General features: G+C 30.6%; 2 protein-coding genes across 5 annotated transcripts; one reads left to right on the top strand and one right to left on the bottom strand.

Annotated features, from left to right (window-relative positions):
- Positions 1-149: 149 nt before the first annotated feature.
- On the top strand, positions 150-6098 carry LOC408497 (heterogeneous nuclear ribonucleoprotein U-like protein 1). Its single transcript, XM_392041.6, has 10 exons — positions 150-426; positions 957-2077; positions 2503-2698; positions 2777-3513; positions 3593-3721; positions 3821-3989; positions 4065-4310; positions 4394-4646; positions 4720-5042; positions 5299-6098. Exons 1-9 carry the CDS (start codon positions 297-299, stop codon positions 5003-5005), a joined length of 3267 nt encoding a protein of 1088 aa, XP_392041.4. The 5' UTR covers positions 150-296; the 3' UTR covers positions 5006-5042; positions 5299-6098.
- Positions 5542-18134, bottom strand: LOC727238 (histone-lysine N-methyltransferase ash1). 4 transcript variants are annotated; one of them, XM_016916135.2, is made up of 15 exons: positions 18001-18131; positions 16579-16976; positions 16205-16413; positions 16018-16128; positions 12658-15909; positions 12329-12573; positions 11909-12241; positions 11549-11829; positions 10938-11434; positions 10434-10855; positions 10034-10360; positions 9776-9948; positions 9501-9667; positions 9218-9430; positions 5542-9121 (listed from the first exon to the last, which is right to left on the bottom strand). In XM_016916135.2, exons 2-15 carry the CDS (start codon positions 16748-16750, stop codon positions 8978-8980), a joined length of 6546 nt encoding a protein of 2181 aa, XP_016771624.1. In that variant the 5' UTR covers positions 16751-16976; positions 18001-18131; the 3' UTR covers positions 5542-8977. The 4 variants fall into 4 exon arrangements, with proteins under 4 accessions (XP_016771624.1, XP_006565760.1, XP_006565761.1 ...); XM_006565697.3 differs by having other exon boundaries at positions 12329-15909; positions 17439-18134; XM_006565698.3 differs by having other exon boundaries at positions 12329-15909.
- Between the last annotated feature and the right edge of the window lie 756 nt (positions 18135-18890).

Raw genomic sequence — 18890 nt, 5'->3', positions numbered from 1 at the left:
TATATAATCTCTCAACCAATCAAATAAAATCCCGCCTTCGAACAACCAATAAGAATTATTACACTATATTACTGCAATGGGGACAAATAATTCCATTAGCAGTGAAGTTGGCGTTAGTTCAAATAAATGCCACATTGACCAATAAAATCCATGTACAACACGTAACGCGTTGTTTGCAGTTGTATCGCCATATTGTATATTTAACGCGGGTCACTGGCGCGTGTATGGGCTTTTCGTAAGATTTTCTGCCGAATAAAAGTGCGTGGATTAATAAAAATCGTGAAATATTACGCGCAATGGATCCGGAAAAGTTAAAAGTAGTCGAATTACGGACAGAACTCTCAAAGCGTGGACTCGATACAAAAGGCGTCAAGTCAGTGCTCGTTGAGCGACTTCGTAAGGCAATAGAAGAGGAAAATGTACATCGTAAGTTACTCTCTTCTTATTCTTTAATCTCATGCTTATCCCAAATTTTTTGAAGTATGATGTTCGTTAACTAACAGCCTATATATTCAAGTACTCCAATGTTGACAAACATTCAAGTGAGGTGATAATGGTGCATATAACAGTTTTCATTGTTTTTTCTTTCATTATATTATCTTTGAATAAAAAATGATAACATATTTACAATTATTAGAAGTAATTAATCGCAAAGAATTTCTTTTTAATATTTCTTATTCTGTATAGGCGCGAACTATGCGCGCCTTTCTTCTGTTTACGTGCGAATTGTATATGCGACGCCTCTACATCTTCTATTAGTTTTGAAGTTAGCAATTTTTATTTACGTTTACTTAAATTGTTATCATTCTTCTATTAATATCTACAATTAAAGAAAAATATTATTAAAAATTATTGTTTTTAAAAATTTTTAAACAAATACTATATTTTATACATTTTCTAATACTATATTGATTGCCTTTCTAAATTAATGTAATATAAATATTTTCAAATTATAGAAATAAATCAAGGAAAAACAAATGCCAGTGCAGAAGATACACATGATGATACAGTTCAAGAAAATGATGAAAAATCAACAAAAATACCACAAACACCAAAAAAATCTAGTAGATTATCTAAAAGTGCTCCTGTGATGACACCAAAGGAAGACTCTGTAACGAAAAAACGAAGAACTACTAGAACTCCATATTCTAGAAGGAGGACATCCCCCAAAAAAGCTGATCAAAATGATATGTCTCGTGAACCATCTCCTACAGTATCTGAATCTGCTTTGCAAGAAGAAATAATACCAGAAGAAACTGCTACGCAAGAAGAAGCAGCTATGCAAGAGGAAACTGCTATACAAGAAGAAACAGCCATACAGGAGGAAACTGCTATACAAGAAGAAACTCATGCCCAAGAAGAAATTCCTATACAAGAAGAAACTCTTGTTCAAAGAGAAATTTTTATGCAAAAAGAAAAATCTTTATCACCTAAAAAAGATGAAGAAAAAGAAACAAAAGAATTGGTATCAAGTATAGAAAATGAAAATGCTAGTCCCATGGAAATTATAAAAGAAGATGAAATAAAGAATATTGATCTCTCAGAAAATAATGAAAATGAACAGAATATAAGTGATTCACAAGTACCTTCTATAAAATCACCAGTAAAGTCCCCAGTGAGATATAGTGTTACTAATATTGCATTTTCAAAAGAATCATTAGATAATAAAGATGATGTGAATCAAAAACAAGAATCAACAACAGAAATCAAAACAAATCTACAAGAATTAGAAACTGTAGATGTAAAAGAAAAAGACACTGATTCAGACATACAAGAAAATGATATGTCGACTATAATTAATAAGACATGTGATAAGGCAAATGATATATTAAAAGAAAATATTGAACATGAAGAAGAAAATATAGAATCTGTAGATAATGATTATATCGTAGAATCTATTAATGATACTAAAACTATTGACATTCCTGAAACAGAAGAACAAGATTTACTTGAAGAGCAAGATATAGATATGAATGAAAGTGAGGAGTTAAAAACTGAAGAGCAGTTAATTGAAGACAAAAATCTATCTAGCGAAATAATAATGGATACTAATATCGACAAAAAGGAAGATGAGGAGGTATACTTTATAAATCAATTTTTTAAAAATTCTAGAATATTGTTATATTTCAAATTTACTTCATAAAATCAATTTAATTTTTTATCAACATTTTAAATATCTTTTCTATCATTTTGCAAAATTCGTTGACTTTATCTGTTGCATATTTGTAATCCGCGATCTCAGCAAAATGTAGAGGACTGTAATTAAAATAGACTTGTTAAAAAAAAAATTGAAAATATTCGTTAAATTTTAAATATTTGAAATCTTTTATTTTTGGAAATTTTAAAATAAAAAATTTAAAAATTCGTCAATATACGTTTGAGATCGCGGATATTTTTCCTAGTAAAATATTACGTCCTCTACATTTTGTTACATAAAAATCTTACTGTACCTACAGGAAATATTATTTTTAATCATTGACCTATTTTCGTTTACGTGGAAAGGATATAGAAATGTCAAAAATTAAACACGAAGAAGATACAGATGTAGATATGAAAGAACGAGATACGAACGACATCATCAGGGATAGAAAGCGGAAAAGATCTCCTAATCCTTTAGAAGATAGGCATGATTCACCTCCACCAATTCTCACCGAAAATGAACCAGAAATTGATGATTCTGCTTTAATATTATCTTGGTGTATGTTGAAAACTAAATAAAAATAATTTTAATATATATAAAAAAAATGTTTAAATAATTATTATTGTTATATTTCAGATGATTCAGATTTAAATTTGGTTATTGATAAGGATGGATTTTTTACTGCTACACCTATGCATAATGATGGATTTTCACATATGTGGGCTGGTGCAAGAGCATCTTACGGTTTTCTTTGTGGAAAAGTTTATTATGAAGCAAAAATAGTAGAACATTGTACCATTAATACAGAAAATGAAGAACATCCACATGTTCTTAGAATTGGTTGGTCTACTCTTTATACTTCAATGCAACTTGGAGAAGAAAAATTTAGTTTTGGGTATAGCAGTACTGGTAAAAAATTAACAGACAATCAATATGAAGATTATGGACTTCAATTTGGAAAGGATGATATTATCGGTTGTTATTTCGATGCAACATCCGAAAATATTCTACTTTCTTATACAGTTAATGGAAAAGATCAAGGAATAGCGTTTAGTATTTCTAAAGAAGAACTCGGTGACAAACCATTATTTCCACATATTTTGAGTAAAAATTGTAGTTTTGCATGTAATTTTGGTCAAGAAACACCATGGACAGAAGAAATTTTAGAAGATTATGTTTCAATTGGAAATGTAGAATCACAATATAAAATTTCTGGACCGCGAAGGCCAGAGAAAAAAGATGAATGTGAAGTAATAATGATGTGCGGATTACCCGCTTGCGGAAAAACAACTTGGGCAACAAAATATGCAACTGAGCATCCTCAAAAGATGTATAATATCTTAGGACTCAGCAGTCTAATTAATAAAATGAAAGTATGTATTATAAACAAATTATATATTGGTTATGCTATATATTTTAATTACTTAATTACTTTGATCAATATTTTTTAAGGATCCTGGATTATCTTACAAAGAAGGTTATGAAGATCAATGGAAAATACTTATTGATAAATGTACTGATGCATTAAACAAACTGATGGAAATGGCTTCTAGTAGAAGACGTAATTATATATTAGATCAGGTATATTTTTATTTTTAGAAGAATTTGATTCTTTATATTCATATTAAATTAATATGTTAATTTAATTTTTTCATTTTTATATTATGAAATGGAATATAGACAAATGTATATCCTTCCGCACAACGACGTAAAATGAAAAATTTTTGTGGATATCAGAGAAGGGCAGTAGTTATAGTTCCATCAGAAGAAGAATTTAAGTCACGTTCTATGAAACATAAACCAATAAAAGGCAAAGAGATTACTGATTCTATGCTTTTAGAAATGAAAGGTTGGTTTTAACTTGTGATATGCATTCATATCTTCATGCATATTATATATTACAATACACATTGATTTTTTTCAGCAAATTTCAGAGCTCCAGTTGTTGGTGAATATTTTGATGCTATTAATTGGATCGAACTTGATCAAGAAGAAAGTGGAAAACTTATAGAAAATTATAATAAAGAAGGGAAAGAAGCAGGTTATGGCGAACAACAAAGAAGCAAACGACCACGTACTGATTCGAGATCAGAGAATGCTCATGAAAATCGAAATGATGTGCGAAGTAATCGTGAAAGAGATAATCGAGATTATCGTGACAGACGAAATTGTAAGAATGAAAAAAAAAAGAATTTTAACTAATAAAAATTGTAAGATTAAAAAAAAAATTATTTTTTCAAAAAAAAAAAACAGATTCCGACAGAAATCGTAATCCCCTTTGGCGAGGTAATATGGGATGGAGAGATAGACCACAAAGAGGTGGACATATAAGACATGGCAGTGGTTATGGTCCACCGATGTTACGAAGGAGAAGAGGAATACCTATTCCGCTCGTACATCGTGGAATGAATAGAAGAGGTGGTAACGGTGATAGAAGAGGAAGTGGTAATGATAGAGGTCGAGCTTTGAATTCTCGACAAGGTAATCGATCAAGAGCTCCGATAGGGTAATTATCTTTTCTATTTTTTTTAATGTTTTGCTCTTAGCATTTTATGCACGTGGATTGATTTTCTTGTAAGAAATTACCAAGGATCACAACAGTCCGTATGGAGTCAACAAGGCAATTGGTCAGGTGGCCAATCTCAAGAAGGTTGGGGTCAACAGAATAATTGGGGATCACAACCATGGTGTAACTGGAAGGGCTATGGACAAGGCTCGTATAATCAAAGCAATTATAATCAACAAGGTTATGGTAATGGAAACTGGAATAGTTGGAATCAGCAGTATTATAATCAGTATTGGGGCCAGCAACAACAGAGCGGACAAACTACGACAACTAGTGGACAAGCAGCAAATAAACAATAATCTAATAGGATTTATGTAACGAGAGTGGAATAATAAGGTATAAAATATTCTCGACTCTATTCGTTTGTTCAACAGACATATAAGTTTTAAATTCGAAATAAGATGAAAATAGAGGACAATCGTATTTGTTAATTTTGATTTATATTTTGTCGCGTCAAAAAATGAAGATGACTCATACAAGTTTTTATTCTCATATAATATTTATCTTGTTCATTTTGTTATCGTTGTTATTGAAATAGCACAAGTGATATTTATTGTATGATAGCATATATATATATTTTTTTTTTTTTCAGGCAAAATGAAAAGCACAATTGCTTTATTTAATGATTCCACAGTGGGACATAGATTTATCCTTCAAAGTGACGAAGAAAAAATAAAAACTCCAGGTCATAGTGTTGTCGATTCCGACTCCATCGGTTTTGATTACATATAAATAGATGGACAAATTTTTCCACGACAATATATTCACAATTTTTGTTCGTATATTTTACAATATACGAATTCCAAAGTTATCTAACGCGTTTTTATAACTCGAGCAACAATTTAGATTTCGTCGAGTGAAGGCACCGTTACACATGCACCACGTGAAATTATTTTACGTTGCAAAATGCAATACTAAATAAATTGTAATAATATATAACTATGATTGAAAAGTAATCATCGCGAAAAAGCACGTAACAAAAGAAACGTATTCGTATTAAATACGTAGTTTTTAAATCGAATAAAAGGGGGTAACGTATAAATAACGTCTTGTAACGACTTTTAATCGAAAAATCGATCAAGAGGAAGAATGTCACGTATGGGTACACTATATGCAGTTAGAATTAAGATTAAAATATTTACAATGAATTATCGCTCTCGAAATAAACACATGTAAATATGTACAGATTTTCAAACGTATTACACAAAACGTTTACTGGAAGTCTGTTTATATATTAATAGTTAAAGTATCATGTAATAAAAAAAATTTGTTCTCGATAAAAAGCGAGAGTGATATTGTATATGATTTTGTCTTATCTTTCTATACTAATGACAATGTACAAAAAAAAAGAATATCGTATTACGAATAAATTATTATTGAATTTGATTTATATGTACGCGCATTTTATTAAACTGATAAGGTCACCAGATTATGTTCTCGAATTGGATGTTATATTTTATAATGTAACTCTATAATCAACAATATGCGATTGTTACCCAACGTACTTCCTCCTGCTCCTTCTTCTTTTTCGTCACCACTACCTTTTTCATTATATTCTTTAACTACTTATATTTCTTTTCTTCTTTCCTTTTCCCACCCTTTCTTCTTCGCTTCGCTATATTTTTCCTTGTTGTAACAAGTTTACAAATAAAAACATGATACTCATTTTAGTTTATGCCTCTTATTTCAATAACACTGAAAAATTGTTTCCTCACAGTTACAGGATGATTGTCTTTGTACCTCCTTTTTCTAAAATACTTTGTACAGTTTGTGAGACTTCGAATTAAGGTGTTTTTTAAGCTTTAAACAGCATACAAAAAAATACAAGTTTAAAACTTGCAGTTTTAGAAAAGAGTAAAAATTGAAGTACGAAGAAGCTCCATCATCGCACATTACCACGATTCGAAGTCGACCAAGATCAAATAATGAAATATAACATTAAAATATATGTTAATGAATAAAATTTGTTTTTCATATATGATCGAATAAGAATAATTTCGCAAAATTAGTTCATAATTGGAGAATTTACTTGTTGACAGAAGTGTACAAACTTATTCGTAAAAATAAAAAATATCTTCTATTTATTTAGAGTTTAAATTATTTACAACCCAGATTCAATCAGCGCAATTACCTGCTAGAAATATCCTGTAACAGTAATTCAGTCTTCACGCACGCTTAATATAATTGTCAACGTAATCGACAATGTTGACCTTGTTAATCTACAAATGTTGGTTTAAGTTAATTCAAAATGATTTACATATACGCGATACAGTTTGTTTAACGACATTTGTAACGCATTTTGTGTAATTGCGCAGATATTTTATCATGCAAGATTACCGATAAATCGTAAGCTCTTTTAATTTTTTTGCTGCCTCATATAAATAGATCTTTATAATTCATTAAAATAATTTTCTTATATTTTGAAATAATATCATATCTTTTTATAATTTATTTCCAAAAAGGAAAAAGAAAAAAGAAAAAGTATTAGTCATTCATTCGAGACATACATTGTACTATTAATCTCGTTTTTGCATAAGAAAAAAATATATTACATTGATATTTTTTTTTTTAAAAAATCATTCATAAATTTTTTCAAAAAAGAATTAGAATTTAGAATTCTACTCTCAATTCACTAATTTCTACTTAATACGAAGATAGGCATCTTTCTCTGTCATACTACAAAAAATCCATTGCATGGTGTAACTACGCTACATTGGTATGCTTCTAAATTATATATATAAAAAAAAAAAAAAAAAAAAAAAAAAACAAAATGAGACATTATAATATCACTTCATTCAATAAAAATGCCTCAGATACTGTGCAAAAACGTAGAAACATATAATAAAAATAAGACTTATATTATAAATAGCTTTTAATAATATGTATTTACTGTATAATGTAATAATAAATACGAAATCCTGCGTATATTCGTCGTTATAGCAACAATTAGCTATATCCGACCACAATAATTAATAAATTAAATATGTTTTTTTAGTAAAGTTTTATCTATTAATTTAAAAAGCTATATATTACACTTAATTCAAATAACACTGGGATTATGAAAAATATAATGGTACTTTTGTGCAATAAAGCCTCACATGTATTCGATTTTTTTCTTATTTCATTGTTCTCTTATATGTGCCGTTGTTATTTTCCTCAATCCCGAGTAATATATAATTTGTACACTTAAGTGTATCCACTATGAAAGAAATTTACAAATTACTTTTATACAATTTCGCGAGTCTAATTATATTAGAATTATATTAGAAATAATAGCTCTCATTAGATCCAATTTGTTAGATACATTATTCCACGTATAGGATCTGATATTCTCGATTTGAGTCGAAAACAAATTGTATCTCTATGCGATCTTTATAAATTTTATAAAACACAATACTTGAAAAATAGTCCAAGAAAAAAAAAAAACAATTGAACATCATCATTTTCTCAACAATCGATGTTCAATTTTATCCATTTTCTTATTTTAATCTCGATACTAACTTCCAGTGTAAGCAAAGAAAGTCGTTTAATAAGTCAAACTGATGTCAAAAAAAAAAAAAAAAAAAAAAAACTATAGAAAACTTTCTACTGTACTAATAAAAAAATTTTCTGTAGTTTTAAATATGTATTAATACGTTCGCTGCGGAGAAGAAATCCCCACTATAGATGCTTTATTTTTTTGAATATTTATCACTATACACAGAGTTGTCAGCATGTAGCTCAAAATTCTACACGTCATTATATCGCTCAATATATATATAGCAACATCGTTCCCTCACTCTTCTATTCTTTACGTCACTGTCAACCATTTTGTTTCGCATGCTGGCAATTCTGATTATATATATATATATATATATATATATATGATGCTGACTCAATGGAAATCGATGCGTTACACATATGTAACGTTGGTAATGAACGTATTAATAACATATATGAAAAATCTTGATTGATACAATGTCCTTCGAGGAGTAACCTTCATGTTTAAGATTAAATTATATGAATGGACGGGTCATAGTGTAAGAAGGAGAAGAAAACGCGTTACTGTTTACCGTTTTCCTTATAAAACGGATTAGATGACATCGATTACTTATAGCGAAATGAAAGAATCGATCGGTCGATCACGTTAATTACAGAGTTGACTGCGAAAGAGATTAACAATGATATATATTACCTATATGGTATTTATGTGTCGTGCGCGTATCTATGTTATACACACACAACACATATATATATATAGATAATGCCTATCGATCATGTATAATCCAATGTCACGGATTTAATCCCCCTGGCCTTTTACGATTTCGTCTATTCCTTTCTAATAAAAATGACAAATCTAAGGGATCCTTTTTATTCGGCATTTTTTGTAATAGTCCGATTAAAATATTGTTCAATCGTCTTCTTTGTTCTTCTCTCTAAAAATGAATAATGTAATATATTAATATAATATATGAAAAAAACATATTGATTAAATCATCAAAATGAATATATATTAGAAATATGATGATTACCTGGGCATATGATGTAGCGGGTGTGACAATAGGTAAAATTTCATTCGATCGACGTCTATTTTTGCTCGTAGAAGATTTTTGTTGATCTTTAGTGTGCGTTTTTGCATTTTCATTCGATTCAGATTTTTGATTATTATCAACATCTTGATTATTAGACTTCTTTTTTTCTTTATTCATTTTACTTCCTATTTGAATTCCTTCAAGACTATGAGGCTAAACATTTAAAAAAAAAAATTATTTTTATTTTCATTATTTTTTTCAGTAATATTTATGTAATACTTACCAAATATGTACGATAATGCTTAATGCGTTGTGGAAAAGTTTCAAATGCATAAGGCTTCGTACAAACTTGATGTCTAGCTCTGGCAACTTTTGTAAATAGTCGAGCAGCCCGATCAACGCGATATTCGCAAACGTAAGTATGCTCTGGTGTAGAACCAACCGGCCGTCCTTAATTTAAAAAAAAATGGAAATAAATTAAAAATTTTTTAATGCATTCTAATAGAATATGTAACAATGAAACAATAAAAAATAATTTAAAAAATTAAAAATAATTACCTTTACAATACGTATGAGGATCGAGGACCCAACAGCGTTCAGCAACTAAATCACATGGAACAGCTTCATAAAGTGGAGCACACACAACTTCATTTTCATAAAATTTTCTTGTTGGTTCGTGATACGTTTCATGTGGTCTTAAATAATGATGACCAAATACAAATCTTTCACCTCTATTGAATCAAAAACAATTGAATATTAGCAATGGGTATAAAACTTTCATACAAATTTTTAACAAGTAGAATATTTTTAACTTACTCTGCGTTTTTCCAGAGTCTCTCAATTCTAAATATATCCATTTGTTCATAATCAGGTTTTTGAATTGTTTTGTATGTATGTTTTTCTGGAGTATCTCTTAAAACATATACGGTATCTCCTTGTCTAAGTTGTAAGTCACCCCGCATCAAAGTAACATAATGTTTTTTGCCTTCTTCTTCCTCATCACCTTCTAATGGTATTTCTAAATCCACGGGTCGTGGATGACATCTTTCACACAAGTAAGATTCTATGCTCGTATCAGCTTTAACGCAATCACAATGTTGCCATACGAGACAGCGTTCGCATTGAATCATCAATCCCTCATCCCTATGATGAAGTAACATTTATAATTAGTTTTAATGTATTAGAGATAATGATAAAAATTGTAACTATCACATACCTATGTAAACCACAAATACATCTGATAACATCTTCTTCACCCGCGGTTGAACCACGAGGAGGTAAGAAACCTTGAGATGGTGGACAACCAGTTGCTTCCGTTATTGCATCCACGAAATCAGGTTTACTTCCCAAGTATAATTTTCTTAGTCTAGCTGCAGCAATACCCATTTCAGAAGTTCTCCCAAAGAATCTTACATTGTTATCAAAAAGTTTAATCATATCATGATCAAAATGTTCTGCAGTTTTATAATGGCCTGTACCAATACATTGATCGATTGTTGATAAATCTATAGGATCTGATATTTTTTCATAATAGTCAGGTAATTTTCTCTTTGAAGGTAATGTGATAAATGGTGTACATAATAATTGATCATTTTCATCTTTTGCAGTAGCTACTATACTATATAGATCTTTCAATACCTAAAAATTAATTAAGTGTGAATAAGTGTAAAAAATTAATTATGAATAGTAAGATCATAAGTAAACTTCTATTTTATTCTACCTTAGCTAATTTTGCAGTTTTATTCACTTCTGGATCATCTTGAGCTTGAGCTAGTCGTCGAGTTCGTACAGTACGTGTATTTATATTTGTTAAAGCAGTTAATTGTGAGAAAAATGCATCAGATTGAATTTTAGCATCACCTGAACTCTTTTCTTTTACAGTAGTTGCATTACCACATTTTACTTTACCATTTTGCATTTGTACTTGATTTACTAATAACTTAACTCGTCTTACTTTTTCTAAATTTCTTAATAAGAAGCAATGATGTTGCTGAGCAAAACATCTTTGTTGATGAGACATAGGTTTTAATGCAGGGGCATGAATTAAATTAGAATCGCCTACTTTTCGAGATTTACACATGCCTTTCGAATTTACAGATTGTACTGCATTAGATTTTCTTACATTTTTTCTTGGTCTTCCAACCGATCGTCTTTCTGTCGGTTCTAATTGCGACGGAATAGAAGTGATACTTTTAGAAACTCTTTGACTCTTCCCACCTATGTAAACATAATAAAAATGTTAATAACAAAAAATAATAGTTAATAACATAACAAAAAAACAGGAGATATGAATTAATGTATGAATAGAAATAACATGAAAAATATAATTACCAATCACTCCTCTACAGGCGTTACTACCGCATCTACATTCTTGTCCCTCAGATGGATTAAAAAGTGCAAAATTATAATCATATGTCAATTCCTCTCCTGGTTTAATGTCTCTAGAAGCGAATAGTGCCATTCGTGGAAGACCATGGACACTCCATTTTTGCATCTCACAATTAGGTTCACAAGAATGATTTACGAATCTTCCATCACCACCCATACGATGACCATCAATTACTAAACCTCCATCAAGATGTAAGCAATAATGGTGCGTATCATTGGCATATCTGTTACATTAAAAAAAATAAATTTGAAATTTTAACATGTACAATATATAATTTTATAGAATTTTCATTCTAAATATACCTGGTTGCCATTCTAGATTTAAATTCTCTTTCAGAAACAACTTCTCCAACATATTCAAGAATAAAAACACCTGATTTGATAGATTGTTGTGTTCTTACACCCCAACCTTTATCCTCTGTCATGAATTTTTGTAAACCCGGTGCCCATTCGTGTTTTTGAATTTTCTGATTCTCGCATTTATCACCACAAGGACAAAGCTGTGGAGAACATTCGCTGAAAACCATACGATTGATACAATCATCTCCGCAACCGCTTTCCGGCTTGCATTCGCAAGCTTGCGCTTCATAAAGTGTAGTAGGTTTGACATCGTAATATACGTTAGTACGAATTTTTCTGTGGAAAAATAAAATGTTAAAATAATTTTATAAAAAAACCTTCAATTTTATAAAAAAATATTCAATATGATAATTGTATTCTTACTTGTAATTCCAAGATGGAACTGATTCTCTGCTAGGTAATCTAGATTGTGTATGTAACCACCACAAATCATATGGCAATTGAAATGGCATTTTTCTTTGTCGTAAAAGCTTACCGCATTGATATGTGGTAGACAATAACGTAGCAGATGCAGACTCGGTAGTTTCACATACAACTTTGTTTCTTCCAGTGGCATTATTATTTTCAATGTTACCACGTATTTTTCCTTCAATATCTTTACCATATTCCTGTAGAATACCTCCTTGTAAATAACGTTTCTTCCATCGAGATTGTTTCTTTCTCGAATGCGTCGAGTTTGAATGTTTTCCTACCTCGTGATCATCGTTAATGTCGCTATTAGGCAAAATGTCATTCTCCATATCATAACCAGAACTTCGTAAACGTTTTATGTTTCTAGGAGTCAAATTACAAGGGCTCGAAGATCCTCTTCGTTTTTTCTGATTGCCATTAAAAGAATTTGAATTTTCCGTTTTGATATTCGTTTGGGAATTTGCACGCTCAAATCTTTTTACATTCTCTTCGTTTAATTCCGTAACGCGTTGATTTGAAGTGAATTTTTCAAGGGATTCTTCTAAAGATGCATTTTCATCGTATGGTTTTGAATCTTGAATTTTTTCAAATTTAACAGGACATAATTTATTCAATGTATTGTCATTATCTGTTTCTACAAGATCTTTCCGAACTCGCAATTGACCTGATCGAGGTTCTGAAAGTTCTTCAGATCGAACATGACTATTCGTTTCCGACTTTGATGAATTTGAATTTTCTCGATTTGCAATTGAATCAACTTTTGACTGAACTCGATTTTGTATGGCATTGCTAATATGTTTAGTCGAAAGTTCATCAGTAAATACATTTTGTAACTCAGTATTGCTTAACACACTTGTTTTACTGTCAACTACTGAATCTTCGATTCCTTCTTTTGTTGAATTTTCACCATTAGCACCGACATCTGTACCATCTTCATTGCTTAGAACCATAGTTTTTGATGCATCCGTCGATGTATCATTTGCATTTAAAGATCTTTTCTTCTTCTTTTTTAATGTCGGAAAACCTGTACGATTGATAGCTTTCCGCCGTCTCATTTTTTTCTTAGTCAAAACTAATACAGCAGCAGAATTCAAAGGATTTGGAACATTTGAATTGAGATTGTTTTGTGCTGGTTTAATTTCACTTTCATCAAAGCTTTCCGTTGTATTAAATTCCGGTGCATCGATTTTTATATTCTTTTCCAAGCGAACATGTTCTGGCGAGAGATCTCTTTTTTCAATTTTATCGCTTTGATTTTTATCGCTTTTTATCATTCTCTCTGCAACTATTTTCTCACTTCTATTTTTTTCTGCACGATATTTTGAACTTCTATCAGTGGAATATTTCTCGGATTTTTCTGCTTTACTATCAGCTTTCTCAGTTTTATCCATTTTGTCGGATTTTTCTAAAATTCCATGACTTTCAACAGGTAATTTTGTAACTGTCACGCGAAGGTCCTTGACAATTTTCTTTTTACGACGCGGTTGTACTTCTATTTGGCTCAAGGGTTTTTCTTCCAATAAATCGGAAGATGTTGCATTTGACTTATCAGGACTACCAGTTTCGGTATCCCTATGCCTCTTCTTAGGAGTAACAGGTACAGAATCTTCTTGGAAAGAGAAGGCAGAACTACTTCCATATCTCGTTATTGTAGCTTCGATTGCTTCTTCTATATGACTTTCAGTAGAGTTCGCTTCATTAACAGCCAAATCGGCGCCACTTGCATTCGAACTTTGTGAACTATGAGGACTGGATACATGATAATGCCTTTTTTTTAATGGTAACCTTTGTTCGTTTGGATTTGAATTCGCATTTGCATTCATATTATTTTTTGAATCTGTTCCCGACAGAATCTTCTCTTTTTTAAGGCGTCTTTTTAATTTCTGATCATCGTTTGAGGTAACATCCCCTCCCTTTCTCTTTTTTGTTAATTTTTTTACACGAAAAATTTGGGGTAATTCAGAATATCCAGAGTTTGAATTATTTCTACCTAAACTACACAATCTTGAAAATTCTTCTATCAATTTTTCTAATTCTTGAATGAGACATGGATGGATACGTATAGGATTTTTAGGTGGTAACAATAATCGTCTTCTATGTTTGTGATGATGATGTTTGCGACAATGATTATGTATAGGCTGCGTCGCCTTATCGCATTTATTGGTTACATTTTCAGCTTTTTCAGCCTTTAATACTTCACCAACAGGTAAAGATATTAGAGTCTGAACTCCAACACCATTTGTTTCAAATCCAGTTGTTGTTTTTTTAGTACTTTTGTTTTCTTTCAATACACGTCGCGTAACTGGTGCAACATTTTTCTTTAATGATGCTTGTCTTTTAGCTAAGGGAACAGTACTACTTCTATTCTCTTTTAAACTTCTTTTATTCGAATTAATTACTTTCCTATCGTTCGAAATTCGTTCACAAGCCGATTGTTTTTGTCGCCGTAAAGGAGCTGTCTTATTTCCTATTCCAGGTTTATCTTTCCTCATTTTCTTACACGTCCCACCATTGCATTGAATTCCCTCTTTTCCATACTTATTCGTAACAGATCTACTTAGGCACTTGACACGCGCTGGGGAACTTGTATTATTCCTCTTTCCAGTTACTTTTCCCGGCGTACACTGTTTAGAAACATTGCAAGTCCGTTTCTTTTGGCAAGTTGGTTTCTCTTTTAATTTTTTAGTTGAATTATTTTCTTCATTTTTATCTGTTCGAGTTGCAACAGTTTTTTGTGATGTAGATTTTGTTTTCCCTCTTTTAGTTGTTTCTTCTTTTGTGACTTTTACTGCTTGGGAAACAGTTTCCTTCTTTTCAATTTTTTCAGTTTTTCCAGTTTTTTCTGTTTTTTCTATTCTTTCTATCTTTTCTACAATTTCTGGCTTTAATCTTGGCCTACCAGGTCCACGGGGTTGCGTAGATACTGTCTTTGCTGGCCTACCAGGTTTTCGTTTAGGTGGATATAAAACACGATCTACATTTACTGCAGGTTTTGTAACAACAGGTTGCACCGGTGATTGAGTCTGTGTTGGAGGACTTACAGGACTAATTGCCAAATGTAACGGACTATTATCTACCGATTGAATTCCTGAATCTGGAGATACATTCGAAACGCAAGGATATTCTGAATCATTCAATTTTTTTCCTAACTTACTCCGCCTTTTTCTTGGTTCTGATAACAGAGCTGTTTTTTCTACAAATTGTTGTAATAAAGTGGAACTATACACAGGTACAGGATTTTGATCACCATTTTCACTCGTATCCGAATCTGCACCGAGAGACATTCTCTCGATAGCTTTCGATACTAACCGACCACTTTCTGAATCTTCAAATCCATCAAATGGAGCATCTTCGTGCTCTTGATCTGGTAAAATAGCCGCCAAATCTTCTTGATTAATCTCTTGAAGAGTTGGATGCTGTTGTGGCTGTTGTTGTTGTTGAGATTGTTGCATTTGTTGCTGTTGTTGCTGTGTATGTTGTGAAGTTGAATGATTTTCGGATGAGTCAGACTCATCACTACTGCATTCTGATGACTAAATAGAAAAATAAAATATATATTCCTTTATAATTTTTAACTGATAATTAATTAATAATAATTAAGAACTTGGCGATTATATTTAAAGTAAATATTTATAAATCACCTTTCCTCCTCGATTCGTTTTAACTTTTTTTGGTATGCTTCTTTTATTTTTTTCTTTTTCCGAATCCTCTTTTTTTGGACCTTTCATACTGATTTTTAATTTAAGCGCTCCCTGCAATATAATTAAAAATTTTATTTAATCGTGTAAATTTTTAGATTAATAATGATAACAAATTTCTAATATATACCGGTTCAAAATTTGTTTTTTGAATGGAAAATGTTTGTTCGCTATGTTCCGATGTACAATCCGAATTGGATCCTGTATCTTCTTCCTCGTCACCGCTACTTTCGTCGTCTGAATCCGAATTCGAATCTGAATAAGAACAACTACCTTCTGTACCGCCAGAGGTTTCGTCGTCGGAATCTGAATCTTCTTCGGAATCAACCGAATCTGTTCCTAAAAAAAAAAAAAAAAAAAAAAAAGAAAAAGAAAAAATTCTATATTTTATACTATATTTTTATTATTCTATATTTTATTTATCTCTTCATATAATTTTTATATGAAGAGATAAATATCAACCGTAACATAGATATATAACTTATTAATATAATGTATTAATACCATTAGGTTCAGTAGTTGGATCCCAGCTACCACCACCCTTTATAGCATCCATATCAACAGTTGAAGGGAGCTCCCTTTCTTGTTCTCCATCGTTTTCTTCCCAATTCCAATTCTGTAATTCTAATTCTGAAGGATGGTGAATAACAGTATTCCATCCTGAATCACCAGACATTTTTCACTTTATCTAACATCCAATAGATTCAAATAGAATATCATTCCTTATAATTTTATTCATTCATTTAGTTCCTTCCTGATGATATAAAGCATATCCTTAATATGCCTAATAGTTAACCATTAAATTCTTTATTTGAGATGCCATGTTTATTTGATAATTTCTACTAATGATTCCTTCATCATTCAATAATTATGGAGATTATATTTTGCTCGCACTGGTACTACTGTAAAAATAAATATGTTTTATTGTTTTAAATAGAATAAATTATTATATGACTACAATTAAACAAACATCAAATTAAATAAAAAAATATTAGACTCAGAAAAAAGAGGATAACAGCAAGATAAAGAAATGAAAATAAAATCATTGAAATATTTTCAATAAGAAATCAAAAATGATTTTTTTTAAATTGTCTTATAATTTTTTTTTTTTTTTACACAAATTATCATCACAATTTCTAAAAATTTAAATCATCAAGATTTTCGCACTTTAATACCACTTAACTTTAGTTCTGAACCAATGTTTTACGTTTTTCACACCCGTGTTCCATAGCGCGGGAGAATTCTTATCTATAACTTTATAGAAAAAACAAGTATCAAAAAAATGGAATCAAATAAAAAATAACGAATATTTTTTTTCTCGATATATCCAACTGTTATCCTAAGAATCGTTACTGATCAACGACAGTGTCATCGAAGAAATGCTGCTTGTTGATGCGTGCGTATTTCACTTATAGGTGCGTCATTTGCGTGCACGTATGATTATAGTTGGAGTAATAACAACAACAGACAAGTATACACAAATATAAATTGAAGTAGAAAAATGAAAATTTTCTCCAAAAAATATCAGTCTGTTTACATCGTTGGTGAAGAACACAGAGATCTTGAAAGTAACTTAGAACAACAGAGAGGGAAAATGAAGGACAGAGAAACGGAGAACTTGAAAGAGAAATAGAGAAAGATAGAGGGGGAGAGAGCGCGAGAATGAGCAAGTGGGGACAAGGAAAGAGTGAGAAGCAAAGAGAGGAAAGGGGGAGAAACGTTCCGGATCGTAGAAATCGGAAAAATAAAAGGCAAGCACGTTATCATCGAAGCAACCGCCTAAAGCGGTAAAGAGTGGTGAAGCAAGGGGCAGACTAGTACGCGTTTGATGACAGGCACAATACCCCGAAACCTCGTTACTTCGCATTCCACAAATAACGCAACAAAGATCTACACAATTCTAAATCAACAATTAACAAACGATACTTTCGAAGTTGCTTCGAACAGACAGCTGTTTCTGTTTCTCGGTCGATGCGCCAGGTGCGTCGGCGACAGGGTCCATGGAAACTCCCGTGTATTCAAGTAGAACTAAAATTGCCGCGCCATCTGATGTTCAACGCTATCATTAGTTCAGTTTAGCGGTTTATACGAAATTTGAACTTCAAAAATGATATGTTATATTTCTCAAAACATAATTGCTTGTATTCTACAATACAAAACAATTATTTAAACATAATCATAATAATAAATTTAATAATAAAAAATATATATATATTTATATATATTTATATAATAATATATACATAATTGTAATATATTTTAATTTATATAATATTCATTTTTTATGGATAAAAATTAATAAATGAGTTATTTTTTTTATTTTAGTTTTTTATTAAGTGTTAAGTTTTAATTTCTTTTAAATTGAAAGTTTTGTTATTGAAAATATATATATATGTTAAAAAATGTTTAATTTAAACTATTTAATAACATACGATATTTTTTTTAATATCATTGTAATAACACTTAGATTTATCGATTAACATCCGATATCTCGATAATCAATACTATAATAATTTTATATCGATAATTTGGTATCGATAATCGAATTTAAAATTGCGTAATATCTCGTAATTATTCTTAATTAGAATTCAGACTTTTAGAAAATAATTAAATCTCTCTGTACAATCATAAGAATCACGAGATATAGAAAAATTACCATAACGATTAAATGAAAGAATCAAAAAGATCAGTTTTCGATTCATAATTATATAGTCTTTTTTATTTTTCTGCATATGAAAAAAAAAATTGCAAAATAAGAAAGAAAAAGTAAGAAGCAGAGAGAATGAGAGAGCAAAAATAGAGCGTATTAACGCTCG

The sequence above is a fragment of the Apis mellifera genome, linkage group LG14 (assembly GCF_003254395.2).
Source record: "Apis mellifera strain DH4 linkage group LG14, Amel_HAv3.1, whole genome shotgun sequence".
NCBI classification, from domain to species: Eukaryota; Metazoa; Arthropoda; class Insecta; order Hymenoptera; family Apidae; genus Apis; species Apis mellifera.
Note: the sequence above shows the minus strand (reverse complement) of the source record. Positions and strands in the feature narration are given on the sequence as shown.